Source organism: Aulonocara sp. 'chitande type north' Nkhata Bay, linkage group LG7 (genome assembly GCF_057382095.1).
Source record: "Aulonocara sp. 'chitande type north' Nkhata Bay isolate Kocher_YH1m ecotype deep benthic linkage group LG7, A_spYH_male_GT1.1, whole genome shotgun sequence".
Taxonomy (NCBI): Eukaryota; Metazoa; Chordata; class Actinopteri; order Cichliformes; family Cichlidae; genus Aulonocara; species Aulonocara sp. 'chitande type north' Nkhata Bay.
Window position 1 is genome coordinate 31884074 of NC_141350.1, and position 26927 is coordinate 31911000.

At 39.9% G+C, this 26927-nt stretch overlaps 1 protein-coding gene across 1 annotated transcript in view; it reads left to right on the top strand.

The window, feature by feature from the left end:
• Window positions 1-23710, top strand: part of dcc (DCC netrin 1 receptor) — a 375235-nt gene extending 351525 nt beyond the window's left edge. Inside the window, exon 29 of the mRNA XM_086300044.1 lies at window positions 14662-23710. Coding sequence (XP_086156170.1) covers window positions 14662-14751 — 90 coding nt within the window. The 3' untranslated portion in view covers window positions 14752-23710. The remainder of the gene's footprint in view (window positions 1-14661) is intronic.
• Window positions 23711-26927: the final 3217 nt, after the last annotated feature.

Below are 26927 nucleotides of genomic sequence, written 5' to 3' on the forward strand. Positions count from 1 at the left end.
ACTTGCACTATTTCTCCTATAGAACAGCAGCCGCATGGCGTCTTGCTATAGTAGACGTAATAAAAATGTGCTTGCAGAGGTTCTCTGTTGCCTATCTTCTGGTCCACACCGACATCACAGCGTCTTCTTCAAATAACAGGAGGTTTGTGCAGGGTTATTGTGTCCTGAGTGTGTTTCTTAACTATTGCAGACAGGAAGTGTCAGTAATGTTCACAGATTGACAAATAATTATATAAAGTTCACATAGTAAAACGGTGACAGAATCCCTTAAAATTAATCAGTGAAATGTGATGAGTAAGTAATAGTTAGCACAATTAGCACTGAAAAAAAGGACACGCCTTCAATGTAACAACAATAAAAGTTTGAGTCAGATGATCACATTTAATGTAATTGATTTCATTTAAAGTGTTTCTATTATCTTAACCTTAACTGCTATATTCATGTAATTATGTATTCATCCAAGCTTCTTATTTTCTCTTGATACGGCACAATAACACTTAATTAAAATGCACTGATGAAAGATACACATTCAATAATAAATTAATTCCTAAAATAGGAAATTATAGAGTACAACATATGAATGATAATTTGTGGTAAAGCACAACTTGTGTAGTTGTGCTTTGCTTTATTAGACATAAAAAATGTGGTTGCTGGTGTTCTCTGTTGCCTTCAGATCTGATATTGGTCCACACCGACATGATAACGTCACCACATCTGATCTGGTGACTCCAGCATTTGACTTCAGTTAACTCATGGTCATGTTCACGAAAGCAGTTATTTGGGGTTTTTTTTAACTTGATGGCATGCTCCATTATTCTGCTGAAAAGAGGTCTTAAAGGCATGGACATGGTCAGCAAGAATACTCAACCCAAAATATCCCCCACACAATTACACAACCAGCAGCAACCTGAAAACAAAAAGCAAGCTACAGGATGGTATGTAGCAAACAACAAAACATGTTTCTGAGATAGTTCTAATCCAATAGACACCACAACAACAAATACAGTTGAATAGAAGTAGTTATGAGCAATAGAGTCACCCATTCTGCAGATGTGAAGGAGGCAACTATCCATAGAAACCAAAGCTGTGAATCTTTAAAGTTTCATGGTTTACCATGGAAGTCTGTGGTGTGGCCTATAGTGGAACTGCAGTTCTTAGCATTTCTGCACTGGCTTTTTTTAGGCCTGAAAATTGCAGCTTGATTCAAAAGTCAGTTACTGTCCTCCATCAAGTGTGTGTTTAATATGGGAATGCCATTCATACTGGAAGGTGCAAACAAGCTTATTCTAATTAACTTCTGATTTGACTACTCAATGATTAGATGATCTGATTTGATGAGTCAATTACGAAAGAAACTTCTTGATGCATTCTCAATCATCCAGGAAAGTAAATCTCCAAAAGTTGAATCTGTTCATCTGGACGTAGCGTTGTTTACGAAAGAAACTCACCTCAAAAACTGTAAAAATTAGCTTTGTTTATTGTTCATCATTTTAAAATAAAGGGGGGTGGGGGGGTCTTGCAAACCTTCAGATAATCCTTCATGATCCACCTAATCCCCGCGTACAGACAGAGGCTGAAGCTCTCCAAACCTGTCGTGAGGACTAAAAAACTGTGGAGCAACGAGGCTGTGGAGGAGCTTCGCACGTGTTTGGAGACCACAGACTGGGACACATTGAAGGCTGCTTCTAACAGCTTGGACGAGTTTACGGACACTGTCACCTCCTATATCCACTTCTGTGAGGACAGCATTGTGCCATCACGCACCAGGGTGAGTTATAACAATGACAAACCCTGGTTTACTCCTAAACTCAAAAAGCTGTGGCTGGAAAAGAGAAAGGCGTTCAGAAGCGGAGACAGGGACTGCTACAGAGAGGCCAAGTACAGGTTCACTAAAGAAGTGGACATTGCTAAACATCAGCACTCTGAGAAGATGCAGCAGCAGATCTCAGAGAATGACTCGGCCTCTGTGTGGAAAGGTTTTAGGAATATCACAAACTACAAGCCTAAAACCCCCCACTCCACTGATGACTTGCTCTTAGCCAACACCCTTAACGACTTTTACTGCCGTTTTGACGAGCCATCAGGCAGCCTTCACACCTCCAACGGCCCCAACAATAGAGACACTTTGGACACTAATTCCCCCACCTCTCCCCCCTCCATAGAGCCATCACCACCTTCAAACCGTTCACCTACAACACCCCCCTCCTCACCCCACACAAAAGAGGATTTCACACCACCTCCTCCGACCACAACTCTTCATATTCATGAAGCAGATGTGAGGAAGCAGTTTAAGAATCTGAATGCTCGGAAAGCTCCCGGCCCAGACGGTGTGTCTCCTGCCACCCTCAGACACTGTGCAAACGAGCTGGCCCCAGTGTTTTCTGGCATTTTCAACTCCTCACTGCAGGCATGTCATGTGCCTGCCTGCTTCAAGTCCTCTACCATAATCCCTGTCCCCAAGAAACCTAGGATCACTGGACTAAATGACTACAGACCCGTGGCTCTGACATCTGTGGTCATCAAGTCTTTTGAGCGCCTGGTTCTCTTCTATCTCAAGACCCTCACGGCCCCCCTCCTGGACCCCCTGCAGTTTGCATACAGAGCCAACAGGTCTGTAGACGACGCCATCAACATGGCCCTACACTTCATCCTGCAGCATCTGGACTCCCCAGGAACCTACGCCAGGATCCTGTTTGTGGACTTCAGCTCTGCCTTCAACACCATCCTTCCAGACCATCTCCGAGACAAGCTTTCCCAGATGAATGTGCCTGATCCCATCTGCCGGTGGATCACTGACTTCCTGACGGACAGGAAGCAGCATGTGAGGCTGGGAAAGAATGTCTCGGACTCCCGGACCATCAGCACCGGCTCCCCTCAGGGCTGTGTTCTTTCTCCTCTGCTCTTCTCCCTGTACACCAACTGCTGCACCTCCACCCACCAGTCTGTCAAGCTAATCAAGTTTGCAGATGACACCACCGTTATTGGACTCATCTCGGACGGGGACGAGTCTGCCTACAGGAGGGAGGTTGAACGTCTGGTGTCCTGGTGCAGCCACAACAACCTGGTGCTGAATGCCCAGAAGACAGTGGAGATTATTGTGGACTTCAGGAAGCACACAGCCCCACTCCCCCCCATCATCCTGACTGACACCCCCATCACCTCTGTGGACTCATTCCGCTTCCTGGGTACCACCATCACTCAGGACCTGAAGTGGGAGCCCACCATCACCTCCGTCATCAAGAAAGCCCAGCAGAGGATGTACTTCCTGAGGCAGCTGAAGAAATTCAACCTGCCAACACGGACGATGATGCAGTTCTACACTGCAATCATCGAGTCCATCCTCACCTCCTCCATCACCGTGTGGTACGCTGGAGCCACTATCAGGGACAAACAGAGACTGCAGTGTGTTGTGCGCTCTGCTGAGAAGGTGATTGGCTGCAGACTCCCATCTTTGCAGGACCTGTACACCTCCAGGACATTGTGGCGTGCAGCTCGGATCTCAGCTGACCCTTCTCACCCTGGACACAGTCTGTTTGACCTGCTCCCCTCAGGCAGGAGGCTCCGGTCCATTCGCACCAGAACCTCTCGCCATAAGAACAGTTTCTTCCCCTCTGCTGTTGGACACATGAACAATAACCATATGACTGTTCCCGCCACTAACACATGACCCTACGCTGTGTCACTGCATCATTCCATGTTTGGCACTGATCACCACCTGCACTCATGTATATATCTTTCAACGTAGCACTCTTAATTCTTATTCTCATGTATATATCTCATGTATATCTCATGCACATATCTTTCCACGTAGCACTTTTAATTCTTATCCCTACTTTTATTTTTTTCCATGTCTATTTAAGTGCTATTTATGACACTATGTTTGCACTGAAGCACCGCAGCAATTTCCTAATGTTGTAAACCTGCTCAACATTTGGCAATAAACCCCATTCTGATTCTGATTCTGATTCTGATAACCAGAAACGTGTTGTAAAACCAAGGCACACAGAAAGAAAAATAGAACGTAAGGTTCACAGAGGTTGGAATAAACAGACATTCTCACACAGGTGGAGATTTGTCACTACACCTGTTTCCTTCCCTCCAGCGTGTCGGTGGCCTTTCAGCTGTGGAATAAAACAGTGTTCATTAGTGAGTGAAACTGACGAGTGGGGGGGGGAGAGAAATGGAAGGGGAAAAGAAGAAGAGCAGGGGAAAAGGAAAGAGAGAGCCTCGGTGAGAAATGGGTGTAATAACAGAAAATAGAGGAGAAAATAGAAGAATATAAAAGCAAGCAGGGGTTTATGGTGAGGTTGAGGTGGTAAAGGAAGAAAGAGGGTGAAGGAAGTTAGATGGAGGATATATTAGGAAAGTGAAAGAAGGGGCAAAGAAAGGCTTAAAGGGCATGAAATGAAAAATACAATGGTGGAGGCATTCGAATGAGGAAAGGATAATTGTCAGAGAAAGAGGGAGTAATAAGAGATAAAGGGGTGACAGGGAGGAAGAGAAATTAAAATTGAGTAAACAGAACAGCAAGGAGAAGGTGGACTTGGAAGAGAAAATGGGGTTGAAGGAGGGCACAAAGGAGGAAAAGGAGAAAGAAGATGACTAAAATCACAGTACAGGATGAGAAAGGAGAGGTAGATGAAGGAGAAGTTATAGAGAGAGACTCGGGAGTAAGCATGGTGACAGATGGGGAGGCTGATGGAGAGGAGAAGAGTGAAGGAAGGAAGGGAAGAGGAGAAGCAGAAAGATAAATCACAAGAGAAGATGTGGAGAGACGTTGGACGTCGGGACTTGTTAAATATTCATATGTGACTCAAAGACAATAGGACAGGAATGGGGAGGGGGGGTTTCCACAGCAACAGGAAAAGAGGAGAGAGGCCAGAGGAAGAAAAGAGGAGAAGAGTGGAGAGAGAGGTGAGGGAGGTAAAATGAAGGAAAGATTAGAAGACCAGGAGAAAAGAGGACAATATGTGGAAGGGAGGGGGACAGGGGAAAGAGATGGTTACCACGACAACAAGGGGAGAGGGATGCTGTAATAAGGGAAGGGAGAAGCAGGACAGAGAAAAGGAGAGAAGTTGGGAGGTTATAGAGGAAAGGAAATAAAGACTGGATGATAAAGATGAGAGCAAATCAGCAGAGAAGCTGATAAGGACGAGTGGAGAAAATGAATTGGAAGTATGGGAGGAAGGGAGGGTGGGATAGAGAGAGGGAGGGAGAGGTCTTAAAGGTCAGCAGGTCTGTCCCTTCATCTGCTGCTCTATCTCTGTAATTGATCTAGTCTTTTCCCATCAGCCCCCTGGCCTATCCATCAAACACACACACACACACACACACACACACACACACACACACACACACACACACACACACACACACACACACACACACACACACAGCTAGTTAATAGACTGTGACACAGGGTGAGTGACTAATGTCAGTACAGCACAATGGTGCTTTTATTATATTGTTATACCTGCAAACTATCATAGAAAGAAGGGGAGCAGAATTAAATTGGACTTCTATAATGTTTTTGGCCTCAAGCACATTTTTCTATTGAAAACACAACTCCTAGAAAAATAAGCCCGCATCATTCTTTAAATCAGCTATACATAATTTGGTTTTAAGGTATTTTCAGCAGCGTGTTTTCTCTCCAGCCTTCCATGTGTGTATATTTAAATCCTGAGGCAGGCAGAGCAGCACCAAGCGGGCATCAATGAAAAGAGACATTGTATTAAATCAGAATCAGCAAGAAGGGGAAAAGTGGCTTGTACTAAAAGCAACAATGGTAGCCAGAAGCAGCTTAAATAGTGTTTGTGATTTACCAATTAAAATCAGCTGAGCCATCAGCCATGAGACTGACCTTCTGGATTGCCAGACCTATTGCCAGGCTTTTTGTATATACCCACAATGTGTAAGATACTAACAAGATAATTACTATATCTGGAAAAATATGAAAATTGAATTTCGACTTCCCATTCCTGAGAACTGGATCTAAAACAAATATTCTGTTTTTCTTTTTATATATTCATTCTGATATCTGATTCTGATATTGTCTTTTCAAAAGTATTAACAACTTTGCTGTCATAATTTGGGTTATATTATTATTTCCTTAGAGGCAAAGATCACTGCAAATCTGTACCAAGCTTTGATGATGATGAAGATGATGAAGATGCCCTGTTACAGGATGACATCGCTTCTATGCATAAAACACCTGGGCTTACTGAATCATTTGATGCAGGTGCTGTGACCTTCATTATCACTGGATTGCAATCCAAATGAAACACCTATAGGATATTTTAAATCAACTTGTTAGAGTTTTCCTCCAAGATCATCATCAAAACTTAACATGAGGGGAATCTTTAGAAAAAAAAGTGCCAGGACTAGGAGAATCAAGGCATATTTAAGCTTTTCTAGTGCTAGAACTGATTTTGACCTCCCTGAAAAAACCCCGTTCACAGCAGTGCTTCTCTGCTGGGTGCCTGTCAGTGCAAGAGAAACCACAGAAAAAACTAAAGGCTAAGAATTCCAGCGTACCCCAAGATATTAGGATGAAAACACCTTACTAAGACACTTCATGTTGGTATTTCCTCAAATTTGTCTCCAGGAACTAAATGGAATTCAGTGAAATGTCTGTTGAAGTGACAGGAACAGGACTCTTTGTACCTTTGTATGAGTGTCTGTGCTGGCCTCAGTGTGATCTGGACAGCAGGCCGCAGATGGTCCATGGACATCAAAATGAACCAAGTGGCCTCTAACCTCAACCATCAAAGACATCCTCAGACTCCTTATTCTTCGAGTTTTATTCACTCTGAGTGTAGAGTTCGGAATTTTAGACTTTCTGAAAGTCGGAAACGCTTACTGAACATATACATTACTATCAACTCACTGAAGTGACATCTTATCCCCACTTCTTCCTGTTTGAGCATCTCTGCTTCTATTCATATCAAAAAAATGATAGAAAGAAGTAGACAAATCAAGATCTACAGAAAGTAACACTTTCCCAGGCTACCACCTGGCCTTAAATATTCCCAACACATTTTTACCTTCTAACACCTGCCCAGCATGTTATTGTGGACTTTTTATCCATGAAATGAAAATGATTTGCAAATGCTATAAACACATATTTTATTCAAAATAGGGGACAGAAACGATATCCAGTGTTTAAACAGAGAAAAGAGAAATATTAGCTCATGTAATTTCAGTATCTCTGGTAACATGTCATCTTGACCCTATGCCTACAGGGCGAACCATTTCTCACTCATCATCGATAACTCCACAGTTTTCCCTTCTTCTCAGGTTAAGAGCCTTGGTGTCACATTAGACAGTTCATTTTCCTACAAGTCTCACATCAGTAATCTCACCCGTTCTGCCTATTTCCATCTACGCAACATTAACAGATTACGTCCTTCTCTTTCCACACAGTCCACGTCCATTCTTGTCCACGGTCTTGTTACCTCCCGTATTGACTACTGCAATTCTCTTTTGCATGGTCTCCCCCAAAAATCCCTCCATAAGCTTCAACTGGTTCACAACTCTGCTGCTCGCATTATCACCAGAACCCCGTCCTACCAGCACATCACCCCTGTTCTTCAGGAACTTCACTTCTTCTGCTCACCTTCAAGGCCATTCATAACCTCGCACCTCCTTACGTTTCTGACCTGTTAAGCACTACCTTTCCTGCCCGCTCACTTCGATCTTCTTCTGTCCAGCTTGTTGTGCCTTATTTTGGCCTCACCACCACAGGAAGCAGAGCTTTTAGCTGCTCTGCTCCCAGGCTGTGGAGCTCTACCACCAGATATAAGAAACATTGGTTCTCTCCCCCAGTTTAAATCTCAACTCAAAACCCATCAGTTCAAATCTGTATATTCACTGTTTGTTAATTATATCCTGTGCTTTTGTTTTATTGTTCTTCATTGTGTCATTGTTATATTATGTGTTTTTATCTATTGTACAGTGTCCTTGGGTGACTTGAAAGGCGCTTTATAAATAAAATGTATTATTATTATTATTATTATTATTATTATTATTATTATTGTTGTTGTTGTATTATGTGTATGTGTTAGTCCCCGTAGGGAAATTACTCCTCTGCATTTAACCCATTCACCCATTATTATTATTAAAGCATCTCTTCATCCTAAATAGCTCATGTTTTGACACTTTGCTCATCCAGCTGGCCACAGAACAACCTCACCAGGCAGTTATTGGGCGTAAACATTTAGTAGCATCTAATCTCAATGCGAATATAAGTATATGCAGTCCAGGCTTTTTGAATTTGTCCTTCACAATCTGTTCATAATCACTCCCAATTCACTATAATGCAATGCATCTTGCTTTACAGATGCCACAATGGGCATGAAAGCTGATGGTGAAGGTGCAAAATGATTAAAAGAAAACTTCTTGATTTGCTTCTGACTGTTGAGTGAACTATTTAATGTCCTGTGGGGAGAGAAAATAAGTCAACAAAGAGGTGATACCACTCAGACCCACATTTTCTTACTAACAGCTTATTCAGTATTTCTGGCATTTGTTCAATGCAGCAGAAAGTCTGTCGATCAGTCCCTTTGTATTCAGCTCTGTTAAATGGCACCACGCCTCTTTGCATCTTTATGTCTCCTCCAAGTCGCTCAGAACTATGAGACATTTAACGCGTTACGCATTTCATTGCTAACTTGTAGGAAAGAAAGAGTGGGATACTTGGACAGATGGAGACACGTAACCACATTTATCTAAGTTAGTGTGAAACAAGGTTTGCATGTGCTCTGCTTGCTCTGCTGTGTCGGGATGAATCCCTGACAGAGCACAGAGGAGTTTCATTCAAGGTCAACAGGATATCAGAGGGAAACATAGAGTATCGATGGGCGTTTTATCCCATCGATGAAGCATTTACTGACTCGTTGAAACTGCTGTTACAGGTCAACAAATGAGATCAAAAGGTCACTGGGTTTTTTAAGGATTTTTTTACACCCGCTTGTGATTTATATAGAAGAATTTTCTGCCCATGTGAAGTGGGCAATCTACAGCAGTGTGGAGTTCTGAGATGAGCTTTTCTCATTTGAAATAAAAGTGGAAGGCCACAAGGTCACACTCCCCATGTGTTACACTGACAAAAGACAACCTTACAAGTGCAGTGTGTCCTTCCTTTTCCTTAATGTGAATCCACAACAGGTCTTTATGTCTAGAGCGAGCAAGAGAGATTTATGTCACCTGCTCAACAGCTATGAAGGAGAGATTAAAAATGAACAGAACCTGGTGAAGGAGGTTTTTTAAGCCTGTTTTTACAAAAAAAACATAATTTAAATGCTAATTTTAACCAAAATGTGTTTTAAATTAGATGGAAAATTGTCTTCAGGGGAAGCTACATGAGCCACTAGATTAAATTATACTGGCAGACATACATGCCAAAGTGCATATAAAGGACAATGTAGAACAATAGACAATAGAAAAATGGGCCTGGTAGAAGCCAAGAGTATTACAAGGTGAAGTAGCATTGGATATCTCCCAAATTATCTGGAGAAACTAAAACAATGCATGAATAAACTAAAAGTATCCTAAAGTATTCATTGATTGGGCTCATAATTAGCATTATTGGCATGCTGCATTCAGTATAATTTGAAAGAACAGTTTATCATGTTTTTCAAATCATTAAAAACAGTTTTAGACACCAATTTATTGTCTGAGTTGAACAACAAGAGACATATTTTGCATATTGAGTAAATTTGATCAACAGAACTGGGCTTGATCTTTCCTTTTCCGTCCTGGAGGGTCCTTCTACTTGGATCAAGCTTGTCATAGTTATTAAATGCCATTATGAAGACGAAGGTTGCCAAGCTTGGCACAGTCAGTACAGCAAAATCCGTGATATAGCGTAATTTTTGTTACTGAATGGAAGGATACGATTTTAGAATTGTGGAAGTACTTTTTCAGATCTCTTTGAGGCATCTCGATGGGGACAGACTTAATGTATCTGAAAAATATCCCAAATATTTTTGCTATACAGGGAGCCTATACATTAGATGTTCAGTTTGGCCAAATAGCAGCGCTGTTTTAACTCTTCAAATCAACATGAAATAATCACAGGAAAGTGTTTAAACAGAGATTATTAACACATTTATATGTAAACGCATATTAGCCGCCTAGCTTAATCGTTTCTGCTGATTAAGGACCTTGGACTGTACTTCATACGTTTTTTTGCTCACTGCCGACTTTTGGGCTTTAAATATATTATCTCCCCCTGCTGGCAATGCAACTTCTTCGTGCGTGTCCATTTGATTTTTTTTTTTTTTCTAATTTCTTGATTAATCAGCGATTATGTAATTCTCTTCCTGAAATATTTCAGTTACCCTAAAAATGCAGGATGTAAAACAAAATGAAAAATATCCATCAGGATGAAATAAATCAGTAAAAACACAAGGAAGCATGCAAGGACTTTAACCATCAGTGGATGTATTCCAGTTGCCCAGCAGCTCCCTGAAGGGTTGTCTACACACGAAGCAATCCACTTGCCCTGCATTACTTTTAATCTGACAGGTGGTCACTAGCAGATATTGCAGGTTCTGGTTGCCTAGGTAACTCTGTGATGTATTTACTACTCAAAGGAAGCTGTGAGCTGTGTAGGAACAAATGTACAATGACATTTCACTTCACTAACTGAGAAGCAAGATTCTTTACACGTTTGGCACTGCAGCTAATACTACACAGTAATAATTTGTAAAGAAGTGAAATCTGTGAATATGATGCATCTTTTAAGTAAAACTAATCCAATCACATTTACTAACAAGTTACTTACATTTCAGTAGTGTGTATGATGTAACTGCATCAGTCGTTGGCATCGAAAGTTTTTTCAAGGGATGTTTGCTTGACCAACTTTCCCCTTCTCAGAATGCAACTAATGAAAGATAAAATAAAGGATATGAGATATTACGCAATGATAACTTAAATTATTTCAGTTTATTAAAAAAATAAACATTACTGCAGCTTTCAGTGTAAATCGAATTCTCTATGCTTTGAAAACTCTGACATTCTGATGTCACAGGACTGTCAGTTAGGTGGTAACTGGTATACAGACTGCTGCTGCTGCTGCTGGTTGATATTTCTTTACTGCTGTTGATGTTTTAAATGGGGGCGGTATAAAAAATCTATATATGACTGGAGGGGGTGTTATCTTGTCCCGAGGCAGAAAACCAGTCGAAAGCTGACCCAACATGATCCATCTGTTCAGGTTAAAAGCTTTAACTGAACCAAACTCATGAGAGATGTTTAACTGTAGACCAGCAGGATTGATTCCCCCCTCAAAACAGGATAGCAATAATAATTAAAAAATATTTTTTAACTTAATCTGTATTTTTAAATATTGCCCACAAAGACTAATATTTTACATTTTACAAAAAATCATTGCCATCATGTTTATATTTTACATTACCGTGCCAAACATCCAGATTAGCATCATCAGGGTTGCAGATGGGTCGTGGTTAGAGGAAATCAGCGGATAATCTGACTTTTAAACCAAAACATGAGCACAAAAGTATAAGTTAGTATATTAAATATAACTCATATTAAAGCATTACTATCAATAACGGTGTAACCCAAAGTTTTCTTTATTATTTTATTGTGCTTGTAAGTAAACCACTTTTTTGTGTGTGTCAACACACAAATCAAACTTTTTATTTTTCGTCAGTAAGAACTATCTCAAAATTTAAGTGTTCACCTTAATTAGTCCCAGAATGAGCAGATTTAAAGTGATTGTACAATTTTTTTCACACAATATGGCTGCTTTCGAAGCTTTGGTGTGTCATATGTGTTATTAATCTAATAAATGTTGTATAAAAATATTTGAGAAAGCTTTCAGATTCTGCATCAATATGACCGAACACAAGCCCACAAAGTTGGACACCACCTCTGTTAAGCAGACCTGGTCATTTCTCCAATATTGTACAGAATTAGAATTAACAGTAAATTGGAAGATGACAGTATAGTCGCATGTTAGCAGTTAAGGGGATGATTACCTGATCTGATATCTTTCAAAATGTGTGTGAACAAGCGCATGATGGCACAGGCAACGACAATTTTTGAATACCTAATAAAAAGAGTGGTTGTTGGGGTTTTTTTGGCTGTGAAGGATTTTTAAACAGTCCTTGAGGATTTTCGACCCAGCAGTCCACTGACAGACTGACTGTGTGCAGCTGAAGGATTTTCAAGAGCATTGTTGTGCTCCACAGGAGGATCTGCAAGGTCACAAAGGAACCCCAAAAGTTTCTAAGAAACTAAAGTTCTCTATAACACAGAGGCTGATATTAACGTCAATGATTCCCCTGTCAGGGGAACAGAATGCACAACAATGGTGTGCATCACAGGGCTGGAAGGAGACAAAGAAATCTGTTGTCCATCTGCAGTTTGCTAAAGATTACATTGACTACTTGTATGTGGCTTAAGGGGGTCAATTCAGAAAGCCAAGCATATGCACTGGAGTTCTGCAGTCATATTTATATAGAGTCGCTGCCGTATAATGAAGGACTGACTGTGTACAACACTAATTCTTTACAAGTATATAAATTGAGGGTCTTGTACATTGACAACATTTTTCGATTAAAGTGTGAGAAATATCTCCACAGGGCCTTTATCGGTTTTCCACAGCACACTGAGGAGAATATTGAATTTTTTTTTTTCAGCTGCAAGGACAAACTCTGCATGAAGGCCACGCTCAATATAACACGCCGAGAATGTGTGTCTGTGAGAGACGAGCACTTGACTGTCACACACGCACACAGATGAAGGCACTTAAGTTGGCACACTGAGAGGTGACAGTTTGTATAGTCGGACAGAACAGGCCATTACACAGTGATCACACATTTGCAGGATATTTAAGTGAAGCCATTCACTCTATAAGTGTGCCGCATCCTTGGAAACACTTGCAGACCAGTGACAGCAACAACTCTAACACATTTGATGCAGTCGTCTCGGGGGAGAACTGTTAGCTAAGCTCATTATTGCTGGTTTTATTCTTGATTAAGCCCATTAACTAGAAATCCTGTGAACTTTGAATTCCTGTTGATCGCTGTCCAACTTTTTACTCTGATTTCCCTCCCTCAGGCAGCCATTGGTTCCACATCAGTCAGACTGCAGAGACTTGAAACCTGCTGCTGATAGATAATCCATCACAGTCAACACGGAGTCACCTTTTATTTTATTCAGTTATAAGTGCATATTGAAAAGTTTGCACTGCACTGCCAGGCAACAATAACTGAACTCTTGACAGAAACCAAATCAGACACGAGGTTCACTGTGATAGATTAGGTATTTGCAGCCACTTACGACACTGTGCAAGTTGACTCGCACAAAAATGAATGAATGCATCAAAGAGTGCAGAAGAAACACATTAAGCCTCTTAAAGGTATGGCTGGGGAAATGGTTTTCAGCAGTGAAAAAGGTGTGATTTATGTCCTTTCACAGCCTAAATGTGTAGCATTCCTGTTCTCAGAGAAAAGGTCCAAATAAGCTGACCTCTTGTTTGTTGTCTTAGTAAACTGATGGATTTACAATATTAGGTTTTGGAGCTAAATTAAGCCGTAATACGGCTGGCAGTTCAAGAAAGTGGTTACATCCACAAGAAAATTGGTTGACAAGTGGATGATTTTCACATGTTTGGGTTTTACATAACTAGTGCTGAGTTGTCAGTCTGTAGCCCATATTCAGCCTCCCCATGAAGAGTGTGCTTTCAGGACATAGTTTTGTAATAAAACCCATAACGCCCCACAGAATGTCTTGCTTCCACGGCTGCTAACAGTGCTGTCAGCTGAAGTGACAATCACACTGGTGCTACCAAAGTGTGGCTCAGGAATAGTTCAGCCATTTTTACAAGCATTTGTGAGCACATTGCATGCAAATTGCATGTATGCAAGAAACTAACACCAAACTGAAGTGTACTCAGTCACTGACATACTGTTAAAAAATACATATTTGTAACAGAGCAAAAAATAAAGTCCAGGATTATTTATCACCCAAATACTATCTTCATTATTAAGCATTTTTTAAATCAAGTTTGCTGAAACTGGAAAGCAGCATTTTTGTAAAAAGCTGCTTAACTTTCAGTAGGGTTGGTAGCTGCTTTGGATTGTAGGAGGTTAAGTTTTGATCTTTGGGTAATTAACTAAAGCCTAACTGTTTTCTGGTCTGTTGGCAGGCGATGATCATTAGGATGTTTGTTTATGAGAACATGAAGTGCAGAAGCCAGGACTGATTTGGTCACACTACCAACGAAGAAGCACATGTCTACAAAATATTTCAGTAGAATTTGGTGGTATGATCAAACTGATATCTGAACTCGTCACAACATGACTACTGAACGGCTTTCATACACAAGCTTGTGGTCAGTGCTAACAAGCACCTGAGCAACAATGCAGATATCCATCCTTAGTTATTTTGGAACTAGTTTGAGAGAAAAATACAGTGGATCGATCCTGGGGGGGCTTTGGTGTAGCCTCAAGCCTGAAATACATATGTTTGAATCTGCCTCATACATACTTACCCTCAGTGGTGGATCGGTTGGTTCACAATTATAGCTTGATAGCTTTTCTTTAAACTGTATCTACTGTATGTAGTTTTGACACACAATGGTCCATGATTTTATAAAGCTATTAAACTCTGTTTTATTTCTTTATATTTCAGATTTATGAGCAAGATGACCTGTCAGAGCAGATGGCCAGTCTAGAAGGGCTGATGCAGCAACTCAATGCCATAACAGGCTCCGCCTTCTAACATCTGAGCCCGGCCCGGCCCTGAATCACGGCCTAGTCTGGAACCCTTCTTCAAGCCTCGATGTCACCTGTTGTCTGGTCTTTCAAGGCACCAACAGGTCAATCTGGGTTTAAAGATGCCTCTGTGGAATCAGATCTCCGTTTGTGCTGGGTTAAGTCTGTTTGGTTTCTACTGGTCTTGGCTACTATCCACTGGGACCGGGATTGGAAAAAGGAAATTCGAAAGAGGATAAACACTACAGCACACAGCATCAAGAACAGGACCAGTGTTGAGGGGCGTCTTTAGGAGTTTAAACTGAAACCCCTTTAGACCCCTCAACCTCAAACACAAAACTAAAAAAACCCAATGCCTAGCGCCTCGACTTAATGAAACAGGGGGAAAGGATTATCACAAAAAAAGAAGACAAAATTACAAGATCCCTCCTGTTTCTCTTATTTGTGATATTTATTAGCATCCTTCTCCGCTGAGTTATCTTCAACTCAGTTACTGTGACTGTACCTCACTTATTTTTCATTATCGCCACTCCGTTTTGTCTTTTCTTTTTCTTTGGGTATTCCAACTTTGCGCATTTACGGGATGTGCATATGGTTTGAAAATGCAACACAAACCTAAGTGAGAAATGGAAAATACATCCTCAGCCACCAAAGTTTCAACAAAACTTTTTTTTTTCATGTGGATTCAAGGTTGTCTGTTATAACAGAGCGAGGTGATTCACTACGACATTTTTTCTCATCGTTTATCTTTTTCTGTCTTACACAAAACAGTATGATTTGACTGAAACACACATCACCCAAGCCCAAGATACCCTTCCACGTTCTGGGTCTTGAGATTAAAATTGTAAAGTCTGGTCTGAATCATCTGGATCTGGATTCTACTAACTTTTTCTTACAGGACTGTATAAAAACCTCTTTAGACTCCCACAGTTGGTTGCTGCTCCTGACCAAGCCTTTACTCTCCCTAACGCAGAAAATGTCCAGTATTTACCCACAAGGACTTGTGTCGTTGCCAAATTCTCATCTCTGAAAGCTTACTGTAACTTTTTTTTGCTAGTTGTTCAAGTCTGGCCTAAAAATGGACTTGAAGTGGGTGAAAAAGATACGATTTGAGGAACAAGGTGGAGCTGGTTTGAGATGATCAATTCCATTGTGGAACAAAGAAATGTCTCCGGTTGAAATACAGCAATTGTTCATGTCAAACGTATGTTCAGTCACTCTAAACATGTTAGTCGCAAAGTGCAGCATCGCCCCCCTGTTGTCTGGAGGACTAAAGAAGGGTTACAGTCTGTGAATATCAGTGCTGTTGGTCTTTGGGACACTAGTTCACGTGTTCACCAAAGATACATTTTGTAGGACACTCACTGAATCATGGTTATTCTATCAAAAACATAATAAGCACTACCAAAATCGAGAAAAGGGTAATTAAGTCATGATCATAAGACAACAGTTTTGACTCTGAGATCACAAAACAATAATTTTGTTTTCTGTCATTAAGTTGTATGCATAATTAGCTTCAAAGCAACCACAGCAGGGCGCTGTGTTGCTCTTGTCAAAAATGGAAGAAAAAGAGATTTGATGTTACCTTTATTATTAATGTTTTTATTGGGGTTGGAGATGATGGGGCAGCCACTGATGACGACTGATGAGACAGATCTCTGTCATTGTTTATTTTTTCACTGTGCCATTTTACAGTGTCTGGCTGGATGTGAGTGTGCTGTATCTGGGCTTGCTTTTGATGAATCCATATTTATTTTTCATGAGACAAACACGAGTGTACCTCTGCCGACCTTGATCAACCACCTGGAACAATGGCAAAACCGTCAGCTTCACTTAGAGTTTTCTTCAGGTGGTTCTGTTTTTATACAAAAAACGATAAGAGAAAATGTGACAAAAAGATCAACACAAATAATGCATAATCCACAAAGTATATTTTTACATTTGATGTCCTGTCAGAGCTGAGTTTTTTTAAGTCAGGTTTTTTTAACCACATTTCTGCAGAGAGCTACTTTAACCACAGTGAAATATGATAGCCTCCAGCCTTTGAACATGTCAGACATTTAGTTTAATTCAAAAATTCTTTGTTAACTGGTATAAAGAAGCCCTTTTGTGCCATTTGTAGTTTTAATAGAAGCCGTTTAAGAAAAGGTTGACTGAGGAAACAAATTGCAAAGAGGGAATTTAAACCTGAAGCAACTGCATTCAAGGTGTCCTCTGTAGCATCAGTGCAAAGCATATGTACCTCCCTGTTCTTTAAAACAACTGCATTTGCATTGACAGCAGGCCAGAGAACCTGATTTTGAAAATTTGATGGAGGTGAGATGGGTGGGGATGTTTTTGTTTCTCTTTCTGAAAGAGAAATCATATTTGTGAAAAGCGGCATTAGGACAGTGAAGAAGGTGTACACTGTAAAAAAAAAAAAAAAATCCTAACAAATTGATCTGCGCTGGAGTTTTTGTGAAGGTCTCACTTCTTTCTTTGCTGCTGCAGCAATCTGTTTTTCTAAATATCACCCCCTCATTCTTGCAACATAATTGGAAGTATGTGGAACTACACCACCTGTAACAGTCACATTTGACCACCTGGCTAAACGACTGGTAAGGATAGTCATTTTGTCTGCCTGCAGAAAACCAGGAATTCAAAATGACAAATGATTCACTAATCAGTAGGGAGAAAAAAAAAACAGGCAATCAGTATGCTCTGTATTTGACTCCATCACCCCAGTCTCCATATTGTAATTTACAGACCTTTATCTTTCTGTGATAAAAGGAAAAAGCCTGAGGGAGACAGAGAGAGGCAGAGCCATGAATTGATATTCAGGGGTGGTTTGTATGTGCGAGTTAGGGCACAGAGGAATGAGCCCGTGAATTCATTATAACGTAGTTTCAAATATTATGATTCAAGCTCACGCTCGCTGGGCCGTTACGCCGGCGGAGAAAAGTCCCGGGCACGGAAGGGATGGAAAGGTAACATCTCGGTAGTGCGAGCGCGGGTATGAAAAGCGAGCGAACGCTGGCAGGCAGGCGGTGAGGGGATCAAACTCATCAGCCTGTTCTCGGAGAAAAATCCCCATTTCACTCTGCTCTTCCTCCCCTCCCCTCCTCTCTGCAGAGCAGAGCTTTGTAGAGACGGAACAATCCTGTGCTGTGGGGTCAGACTAAAATTTGATTATAAAAAAATAAGAAAATCAGATTCAACAATAAATTCTGAATCGAATGGCCTGTTGACACAAGGCATTTCAAAAAGGAAAGAAAAGAAGGAATGATTAAAGTTAACTGCTCTTACTGGTGAATTTGCACATTTTAACCCATTAAATGTGAATCACATCTTCTTTTCCAATTATCATCCATCCAGCTGGACCTTTCTGGCAGACGTTTGTTTGTTTCATTTGTGAAAGTCAGCTTGCACACATTGTTTCCAGACCTTCGTATCACTGCCAACTTGTCAGGTTTTGATCCAGTGACTCAGATGATGTGTCAGTGGAAATGGAAGCAACTGCACAGGTTACTTTAAGTCAACTTACAGAACAGCTCTTAAATCAAAAAGTAAAAAAATAATTAAGTTGAGCAGTACTAGGAGTCTTTAAACTGGTGGATCCATCAGCCAGCCATCACACTTTGCATTTGAGCAACTTTATTTTAGTCAGTGTTGCAGAATTGATCTGTATTTCATAACTGTTTCTTCTGAGTTTCCTAGAAATGGCTTGTAATTTCAGCTGTTTCCGTAATAGACCACATGCAAAAGATAGACACTGAAGTTGTCTCTCGTTTTAAGTCATCACGCTCATCACTTAAGCCACTGTGATCTCAGTTTTTGAAAACAAGGAGCAGTAGGGATTCGCCACTACCTACAGCATGTGCTACTTTAATGTCTATTTACACTGAATTGGACCCAAACTTACAAAAATCAACACCAAGCTATATAAAACAAAATACAAAACTAGTGGCTGATTTCAAAACCTCTTTAGAAAAGCGTTTACTGAGGTTTTCAAGTGCGAAGTTGGGCAAAGGTCAGAGTTTGAACAAAAAAAAGCAGGTTTAAGGCACTTAGTTTTCACTTTTCAACCTATAAGAAACATCCATCTTTTATGTCTACTCTTTGGTTTCCAACTGCCATTAGTTTTGTATATTTTCAATTCGTAGACCGCCCATAAGTCCAAATCAGGTCAAAGTGCTTGCTCAAATTATATTTTGACTAATCTGATCAAGAATACTTCAGTTACATAACGATGGGTTTGTCTCCAGATGTCTGTCTGATGCCCTGCTATACTTTATGCACAAGGTATCAGGCCTACAAAAGCCCCTCCACTTTGAAGTCTCTACTATTTGAAATTCATAAACTTGAGCTGAAACCAATGGATGCCTGGAAGGAAGGAAATCAGTCTAAAAACTGATGCAGGATCTCGGAAATAATCAGTTGGGCTGAAACCTTTGAACGTTTTTAGGCACGAGCTAATTCATGAAACACCTGTACACTCTGTAGCGTTTACATAGGACATTTGGTAACTCTTAGAAGGAGAAATCAGTTGGACTCAGATAAAACACTTCAAAGTAGCACGGATAAGCAGCTGATTAAACCTTTAAATAGGTGTTTTTCCCCTCAGCTGTCAAAAATCCGACTTTATACCAATGATGTGACTTGAAATGTTCTTTAAAGAGAACACCTAACTTTTTTATCCTCAGTCATTCGCCTTCATGAGTTTTTGTCATCGTTGAGATAAATAAGACATTCTCTGTAGCTATACTTTTCACTTCAGTGTTATTTTTCTTTCTCCATATTTAGTCACTTTATTTGAAGTCTTTGTGAAATGTTAAAATGGGCTCTGTGTTATGTTAATTTGTTCCTCCTGTAAAGTCGACACACGGGGACCAGATGAGACGGGGCTGTTCTGCTGAGGACTTATCCCAAAAGCCCCGTGTCCCTTTAAAGGGAGAAACTAAAAAAGAAAAGTTGTTTTTGTTTGTTTTTTTACTTTGGCAGCGCAGATGCAGCCTTTCAGCACCTGCCGGGAAACACAGACACATCAGATGTACTACATCCAGTGATGGCAGGGATCGTCCTGTACTTGAAATATCAAAGCTTGGATCCACAGAACGGCAAACGTGTCTATCAAAATGTTCCAGTGCAAGATGCTGTACCCCCAAATGGCTCACTCGGTGACTCATAATGCAGAAAGCGTTCATCAAAACAAACCATTTCCTCTCAGACTCAACCTAAATGTCCTTTTATTTCAGCAACAAAGATCATTTTATGGAAATCCGCCTACTTAACTTAGAACAGTGTAATGGCCAGATTTCTAAAAGAAGAATTAAATGAGCTGATTTTTCTTTCTCTTTTTTTTTTTTGCTTATTCAGAGATTTTTTTCCCTTCAGTAACCAAGCTTTAAGATCCACGGCCTTTGCTGTGCAGTGATGTTTGCCTTAATACCTGACAAATTACCTGTATTGGCTGACCTTTAGTTATAGGAACTAAGAAACTTGGGGGGAGAAATTCTGCCTGTATTCTCCCAATACTTGCAAGGAAATTAGTTTAATTTACGTTATCGGCATGTAACAGCTGTAGGACCGTCCTGTACTCTACCTGTTTTTTCATTTTTCAGATTTCAGACTTATTTTACTTTACAACTTTTTTTTACTTTGTTTGCCTGGTTTCTGTTGATTTCTAGTGTGAAATCAGCTCTTTGAGAATTGACTATACAGTCATGACCAAAATCTTTGGCCATGACTGTAGGACTCTGATCCATATATAGAAAATACATCAATATTATTCAGGGGGACCAAAATGTCAGCATGTCTACACATCACGGTGGACCTAAAATTACATTAGATTGAGGCAGATAGGTTGGCCTCTAGTATTTGACTACAGACAATTGAAGCTCCCCTCCTGCAAATATCAGCTAGAGTGGAGGCATTGTCAGACTGTGGATGGGGACAAGTGGCAATTCTTTCTGATTCCAGGCTGCTTTAGCGCTATTTTAAGCTAAATCTCTTCCTAAAGTTTATTTTTATCTCTAAAGCCAACCAAACATAGGTTTAAAAAAATCTGTTTTTATGTTCCGGTTATATTTCAAATGTATCAACATTGTTATTTAGGTTAGAGGACTTGTTGACAGGCAAGAATATTGAGAGAGATTAAATGATGCAGACACTGTGACTGTGTGGACAACATGTTAAGAGCAAGCTTTTATTTGTGGCAGTTAGAATAAACGTCTACTTAAAGGGGACATAAATTTATCTGAATGTCAAATGTAAAGCTAAACCCTGTGATTTACTGTCAATGCGCAAAAAGATCCCAAATATTGCTTTATGAAATAGAGTTTCTTCATCTGATGCTGGAACAGCCTAAGAATCGCCATCATCTCAACGTCATCATCTTATTTTATCATTCAGTGCAACACAAAATGCCCAGTTTCACTTTTTCAAGTGTGAATTAAACAGTGCACAGGAATCTAAAAAGGAGACTAAGGACTGAAAAGGACCTTTTCTTCTTCAAGAGTCTGACCCCACCCTCACCCCATCTCCTAACAGCCAGAAGTTGGGTTTTTGCTTCGTGTGTATTTTACTGTGGAGAAAAACATTGCTGCAGCAGAACTACATTTTTAAAAAGCTCCTTTTTTTTTTTACAGTGTACAGTTCCACTAGAGTAGAAGTAACTTTTTTATAATCAAATTTAATATATTATTACTATTATTACTTTATTTCGAGTGCTCTTTAAATCTATTATTTATAACCATGTGATATTTCTGCAAATGTGCATTTAGATTAGCAAAGAACAAAAATTAAAAAAGAGGACTGAAGCAGTGTTTTATTTTTCTTATTTTAGGTTACTGCCTTAAAAGGTTTCAGTATTTTTTTTTATATTGTTGCCTATTTACATTCCTTGACGAAGCATTCTGTTTGCCACCGTGATTCCTCGTTCCAAGGAGATGCAGTCACCTCCGATTTCTGTTTATTGTCAGTCCGAAATCTGGATGGCAGGGCTCCGATCGCATCTATGCAGTTCTTCTTCATAGTTACAGCAGACCCGCCGCAGGGTCACATTTAAGTTTTATTCTTTGCCCACTATTTGGAGCCAGGAAATCCAAATCTGGGGCAAAGAGAGAGGCACCTGAGTGGAGCTGACGTGTAGTGTGTTTCATCGTGACATTAAAACTGAAGCTTGAGTTGAGCTGCAGGAAAGTGTTCACTACTAAATGGAGTAATTTGTATTTGGTTGTATGGCTCTCCATTCTTGAGCAGCAGCAAGAACAGAGCAGCTGGTACCGACAGCAGATATGACACTGGTCAATCCAGATACAGCATGGATTAAAGCTGCAGTGAAGGTGGGTTGCAAAGCAGCTTGCAGAGTGCAGTTATCATGGGCAGGACTTAACTTTGTGGTGTGCTTGAGTCAACACTAATCGTCTGACAGTAGTACAAACGGTGCCTTTGGACAAACTCAGACATGATATATGATATATTTGACAATGGCATCTATAGAATAAAAATCTTTCACCTCAGTAACTGATTTTTTTCATGTGCTCACATTTTTATTCTTGTATTGACAATTTTTCTCTTTAAAAAAACTGACTATATCAAAAAACAAACCAGATGTTGGGTTACGTTAAGTGTTCACTCAGATTTGATTGTTAGAGACATACCAATGTTTCAAATGGAATCATTATGAAATTATAAAAAGAATAATTATTTAAGGACAAGTAAAGCGCCATATGTGTTTTACATACTCCTTATTTCAATTATAGTAGAACACTTTCAGATCCCCTTTATTTTTAAATGTATTTTTCTTCTTCCAGTAGGTATCATTGGGTTGGTTGATTACTCTGATTACTGATTACTCATCTGGAGACTGATACCTCACTATAACTATAAAAGATCATTGAATACTGACCAGCACTACTGGTCAAACTTTACATCTCTCTATTAAGGCAAATATGATGACTTCTTCTCATATGTCTGAGTGTCTCTGAATGCACCGCCACAAAGAATGTTCTAAATGCTTTCAGCTGCATTTCTGGATGACTTCAGCATATCTTTGCTCACAAAGGTGTCATTAAATGGCAGCCTGGAAGGCAGGAAATCAGAGTAAAAGCTGATGCTCTGCAGGAAAGAAAAACCAGTGCTCTTTGTAGTTAATGGACTAAAACCTGTGAAACACACCGGGAAGGTCCTGTACGAGTGAAGGCTCCTTGTGAACTAGTATAGTGTCAATTGTGTGAAACTCAGAAACACCAAGCAGACTTGATAAGGTGGAAACTGGCTCAGCTCACCTCCCACATTTCAAAGGGAAACTCGACTTCATTAACTTCTTTCTTTGGGCACTTCACTCCTGTGTGGGACCCATTGAGGATCAAAAAATGGACAAATTACACGGTGAAAAAAATAAAATAAGAAAAGGGAGGGTTAAATAATAGAAAAAATAAAGTTGGTCAGGGATGTGGTGACTAAGAGAGGTCTGGTGTCGTGTGAAACCATCTCCGTCAGCTCCATGGCAGACAGTTTGAGGCCAAAAGCTTACAAAAAGAAAATAATAGAGTAGAAAAAAACCCGAATGATGTGGACCTCATCTCTTCAGGGCGAAAGGGACCAAATTAAAATGACCCTTATCTCCTCTCACACAGACAATTACTTCATTTCCAGAACATCATTGTTGGACAGAGGAGCCGACAGATGGACGATTCAGAGTAAATACATTTAACTTCATCCTTTAAAAAAAAGTCCAAGACTCATTATAACCAAATTAGCTTAGTGACTGCAATATTTAAGAGTGTACATTTTGTTCATTTAAGTGAAGGGGGGAAAGTGGATGATGATGATGAAGACAAAGTAAAGCGAAGTTTCTATCCACAATGTTGTATACAATTGCTGGTTTTGTAATGCACTGTAGAACAGTCCCATGGTCCTTTTTTATAGAAATGTTATTTCAATGGTGCATTCTTTTTGTTTGATAAATAAAGTTTTGATACAAAAACAAACACCCTGTTAATGTGCCCGATTACTCACCACACAACCAAATGTGTGTATAATAGATGTTACGGAGACTTAAAAACCGAGTCACAACAAAATTAACTACAAAATTTCAGGGTGAGACTTCACCTTACTCAACCTGATGCATGAGGAAAGGCTGCATAGGACTCAAGGGGAGTCTGTCATAGCCCATTATACAGTTAGTGTCAGAATGATCCATCAGGCTATAGTTAGAAAGGAAATTGTCCTTAACTGGAATATGCTGAGGAAAACCTGTTGGGTTCAGCTGGCGGAAAAATCTGTGTTTTGTTGCTGCTGTCATCTTACAGAGCATCCTCCAGGGGATCCAGGACATCTTACAGTGTGTTGATGTGGTGACAGAGTTACGGCAACACTAAGTCAGGTCTCTCACTATCGGTTTTCACATTTTAGTACCCGTAAAGCATCCTTTGGCATCACATTTAAGCTTTTTTGTTTTTTTCCCAGCATGCAGGATTAATGTTGTGAAGGTACGTATTTCAATCCCAACCTCGATCTTTTCCTACACTTATTCACAGAGTGAGAGGGGAAGTAGACAGCTTAAAATGTGACACAAACCAATAGAGGTCGAGTGAAACAGTAATTCAGGCTGTGAATTTGATTCCATGCCAGGCCACTCAGGCTAAACCTGTGTGTTATTTAAGGCTGTTTAAGGAATTTACTTCATATTATTCACTTGATATTATTGGCTGTCTAGTATTGAAAAAAGTGCTGTTAGTCTGCCGGTTGTCTGTTTTTGACCAATTTATTAAACTCAAAATAATAGTAAATGGAGGTCAGACGCAGAGTCTGCAACCAGAATTATGATGCACAAAAAAAACAATAGATTTCTTTTTAAGACATTATGAACATATTTAACTGAATTTCTTCAATACTAATTATCAGAGGTTAAAGTGCGATGTGGATGAAGGGGAATCCTAACAATGGGTGTGGGGTAATGAATTACTTAGAAATAAGCCAAATAAATTTTTTTTAAAAGTCTGAAATATTTTTTTATTGTATACAGACTGTGACCAGCTGATCTGTGATGCTACTGTGATATCCACTGCTCTTTGTGGCTTTAGCCAACTGAATCCACTAAGATAATCACATTTAATGAGCTATATTGACATCTTAGAGCATCACATGTTAGCTCGAACATTTTCAACACACTGCACAGAAACAGAAATTGTACTTGGTGATGTTTGTGTCCTATCTGACAAGGTACATTTGAAATTTCTTTCCAACAAAACATTAAGCTGTTTATGTCCACTCTTGTTGGTGCTTCAGTGCCCCAACTTTATTTGTATGTGCACCATGAACAGATATGAATGAGAAGGGAAAAAAGAAGGATATGTGGAGATACTGTGGGATTCTTATGACTAAGCAAATATTGCCTGGTGCACCAGGCTGCACCACACGCAAGACTAACTCAGCCAAAAGTAACAGGCACTAATCCTGCCCATCAAATTTAGTTGCTTAATAACTGAAGGTGCAGAAACACACTTCTGAAGCCACTTCTAGCCCACTTTAACTCCTACTAATAGTAAATATAGTGATTCTTCTAAGGCGAAGAATCATCCACTATATGTTTATCACAGACGAAAGTTATCTAAATAACACACTCAGGAGAACCGAGAACCTGAGTGATCAAAATCTGTTCGGGCTATGAGAACACCCCAACCAGATGCTGAAACACAAAAAAATCAACCTGCATCTTTTAAAAAGACAATGAGATACAGTGAGTGAGTGCAAAGCTTCAAATGATTATTTTTATAGTCAAAGATCGGGATAGAGTATCAGAAACACACAAACATTGACCTCATTAACTGACATTTCAGCATTTAGCCACACCTCTTATTTATTTTCTGCCTCTCTCCTCCACCATTTCTTAACCTCTTGTTACACCAGGACCTGTGTAACATTACGTGTAGAGAATCAAGTAGACACTGTGTACCTTACCAAGAGAGAGAAGCATACACATTGACCCTTTTGTCTGTGGCAAGAGCATAAAGTTTATAGATAACAGTTGTGACTGACTGGTTACGTGTTCAGTACCTCATCTATACTTTCAATAATAGGACTGCTAAAGTTCACATAGGCCAAACAGCCATCAGGCCGCAGGGAAATGCTCCCTGCTCATGATAGTCCGTCTGCTACTACGAACCACATTTTCCTGACTGACAAACTTCTGACTTACTACACGGTGCCCTTCCAATGTGGAGTTTAAGAGGATAAAAAGGTGCACGAAGGCACTAACACCAACTAAAAGACTTGGCAGTATCTGACGCCCTGGTATGAGAATGTGTTATAGGGTTAGGTTTTAAAAAGCTCAGCAGTGCAGCATGTCATACAGGGAAACAGTTCAAAAGGGTAAAACAACTGAGTTCAAAAAAGACTCCTCCAGGGGTCTTTGGCACAGCTGAAGCAGCCAAACGTGCCAATTATGTACCATAAGGCAAGACTGCATTATGATTTTCAATCACTAAATCAAGGCAATGAGGAAATGTGTAGCTGTTATCAGACATATTATCAGTAGTAAACCTGACATAGCTTTAAGAGAGTTTAAACAAAGTCTCATATCATCTATTTTAATTTAGACTATGTCGTAAGCATGGCAGTGAAGGGACTCTTTTATCTCAAACCTTGATCTTTCACTCAATATGGACAAACCCAAAGTAACATCAGAGCTATATCTAGATCATACAGTACAGGGGCAAGGGACCTACGGGTATAGAAACACATCAACATCTCTTAGCTATGCTAAAAAGTAATTTGATATTACATGTTTAGAACAGAAACTGATTATTATTACAGGAAAGTCTGAATGTGCTGAACTCACACGAGTCAGTGAAGGGATCTGGGGCATCTGTAGTGGAACAAGTCTAAGAGCTCTGTAATGTGCAGATACTGATTCGTTTTAACATGTACATAACAAAACTACTGATTAAGATGATCACCATTGGCTCCAATTTAGCCTGTGGTATTAGGGATTGTGCCAAAATTGCTGGAATTATAAAGACAGAAATATATTGTCAGATTTTGATCCCCCATGCAAATCTGATTATCAATAGCTTAATTTTTTGATATGACAATGACCCTGAACACACAGTCAATGTACCAAAAGCATGCCTGGATAGAAAATGTGCAGGCATGTGAGTCATGGATAGGGCCCAGAGCCCACACTGCTTCAAAATTATT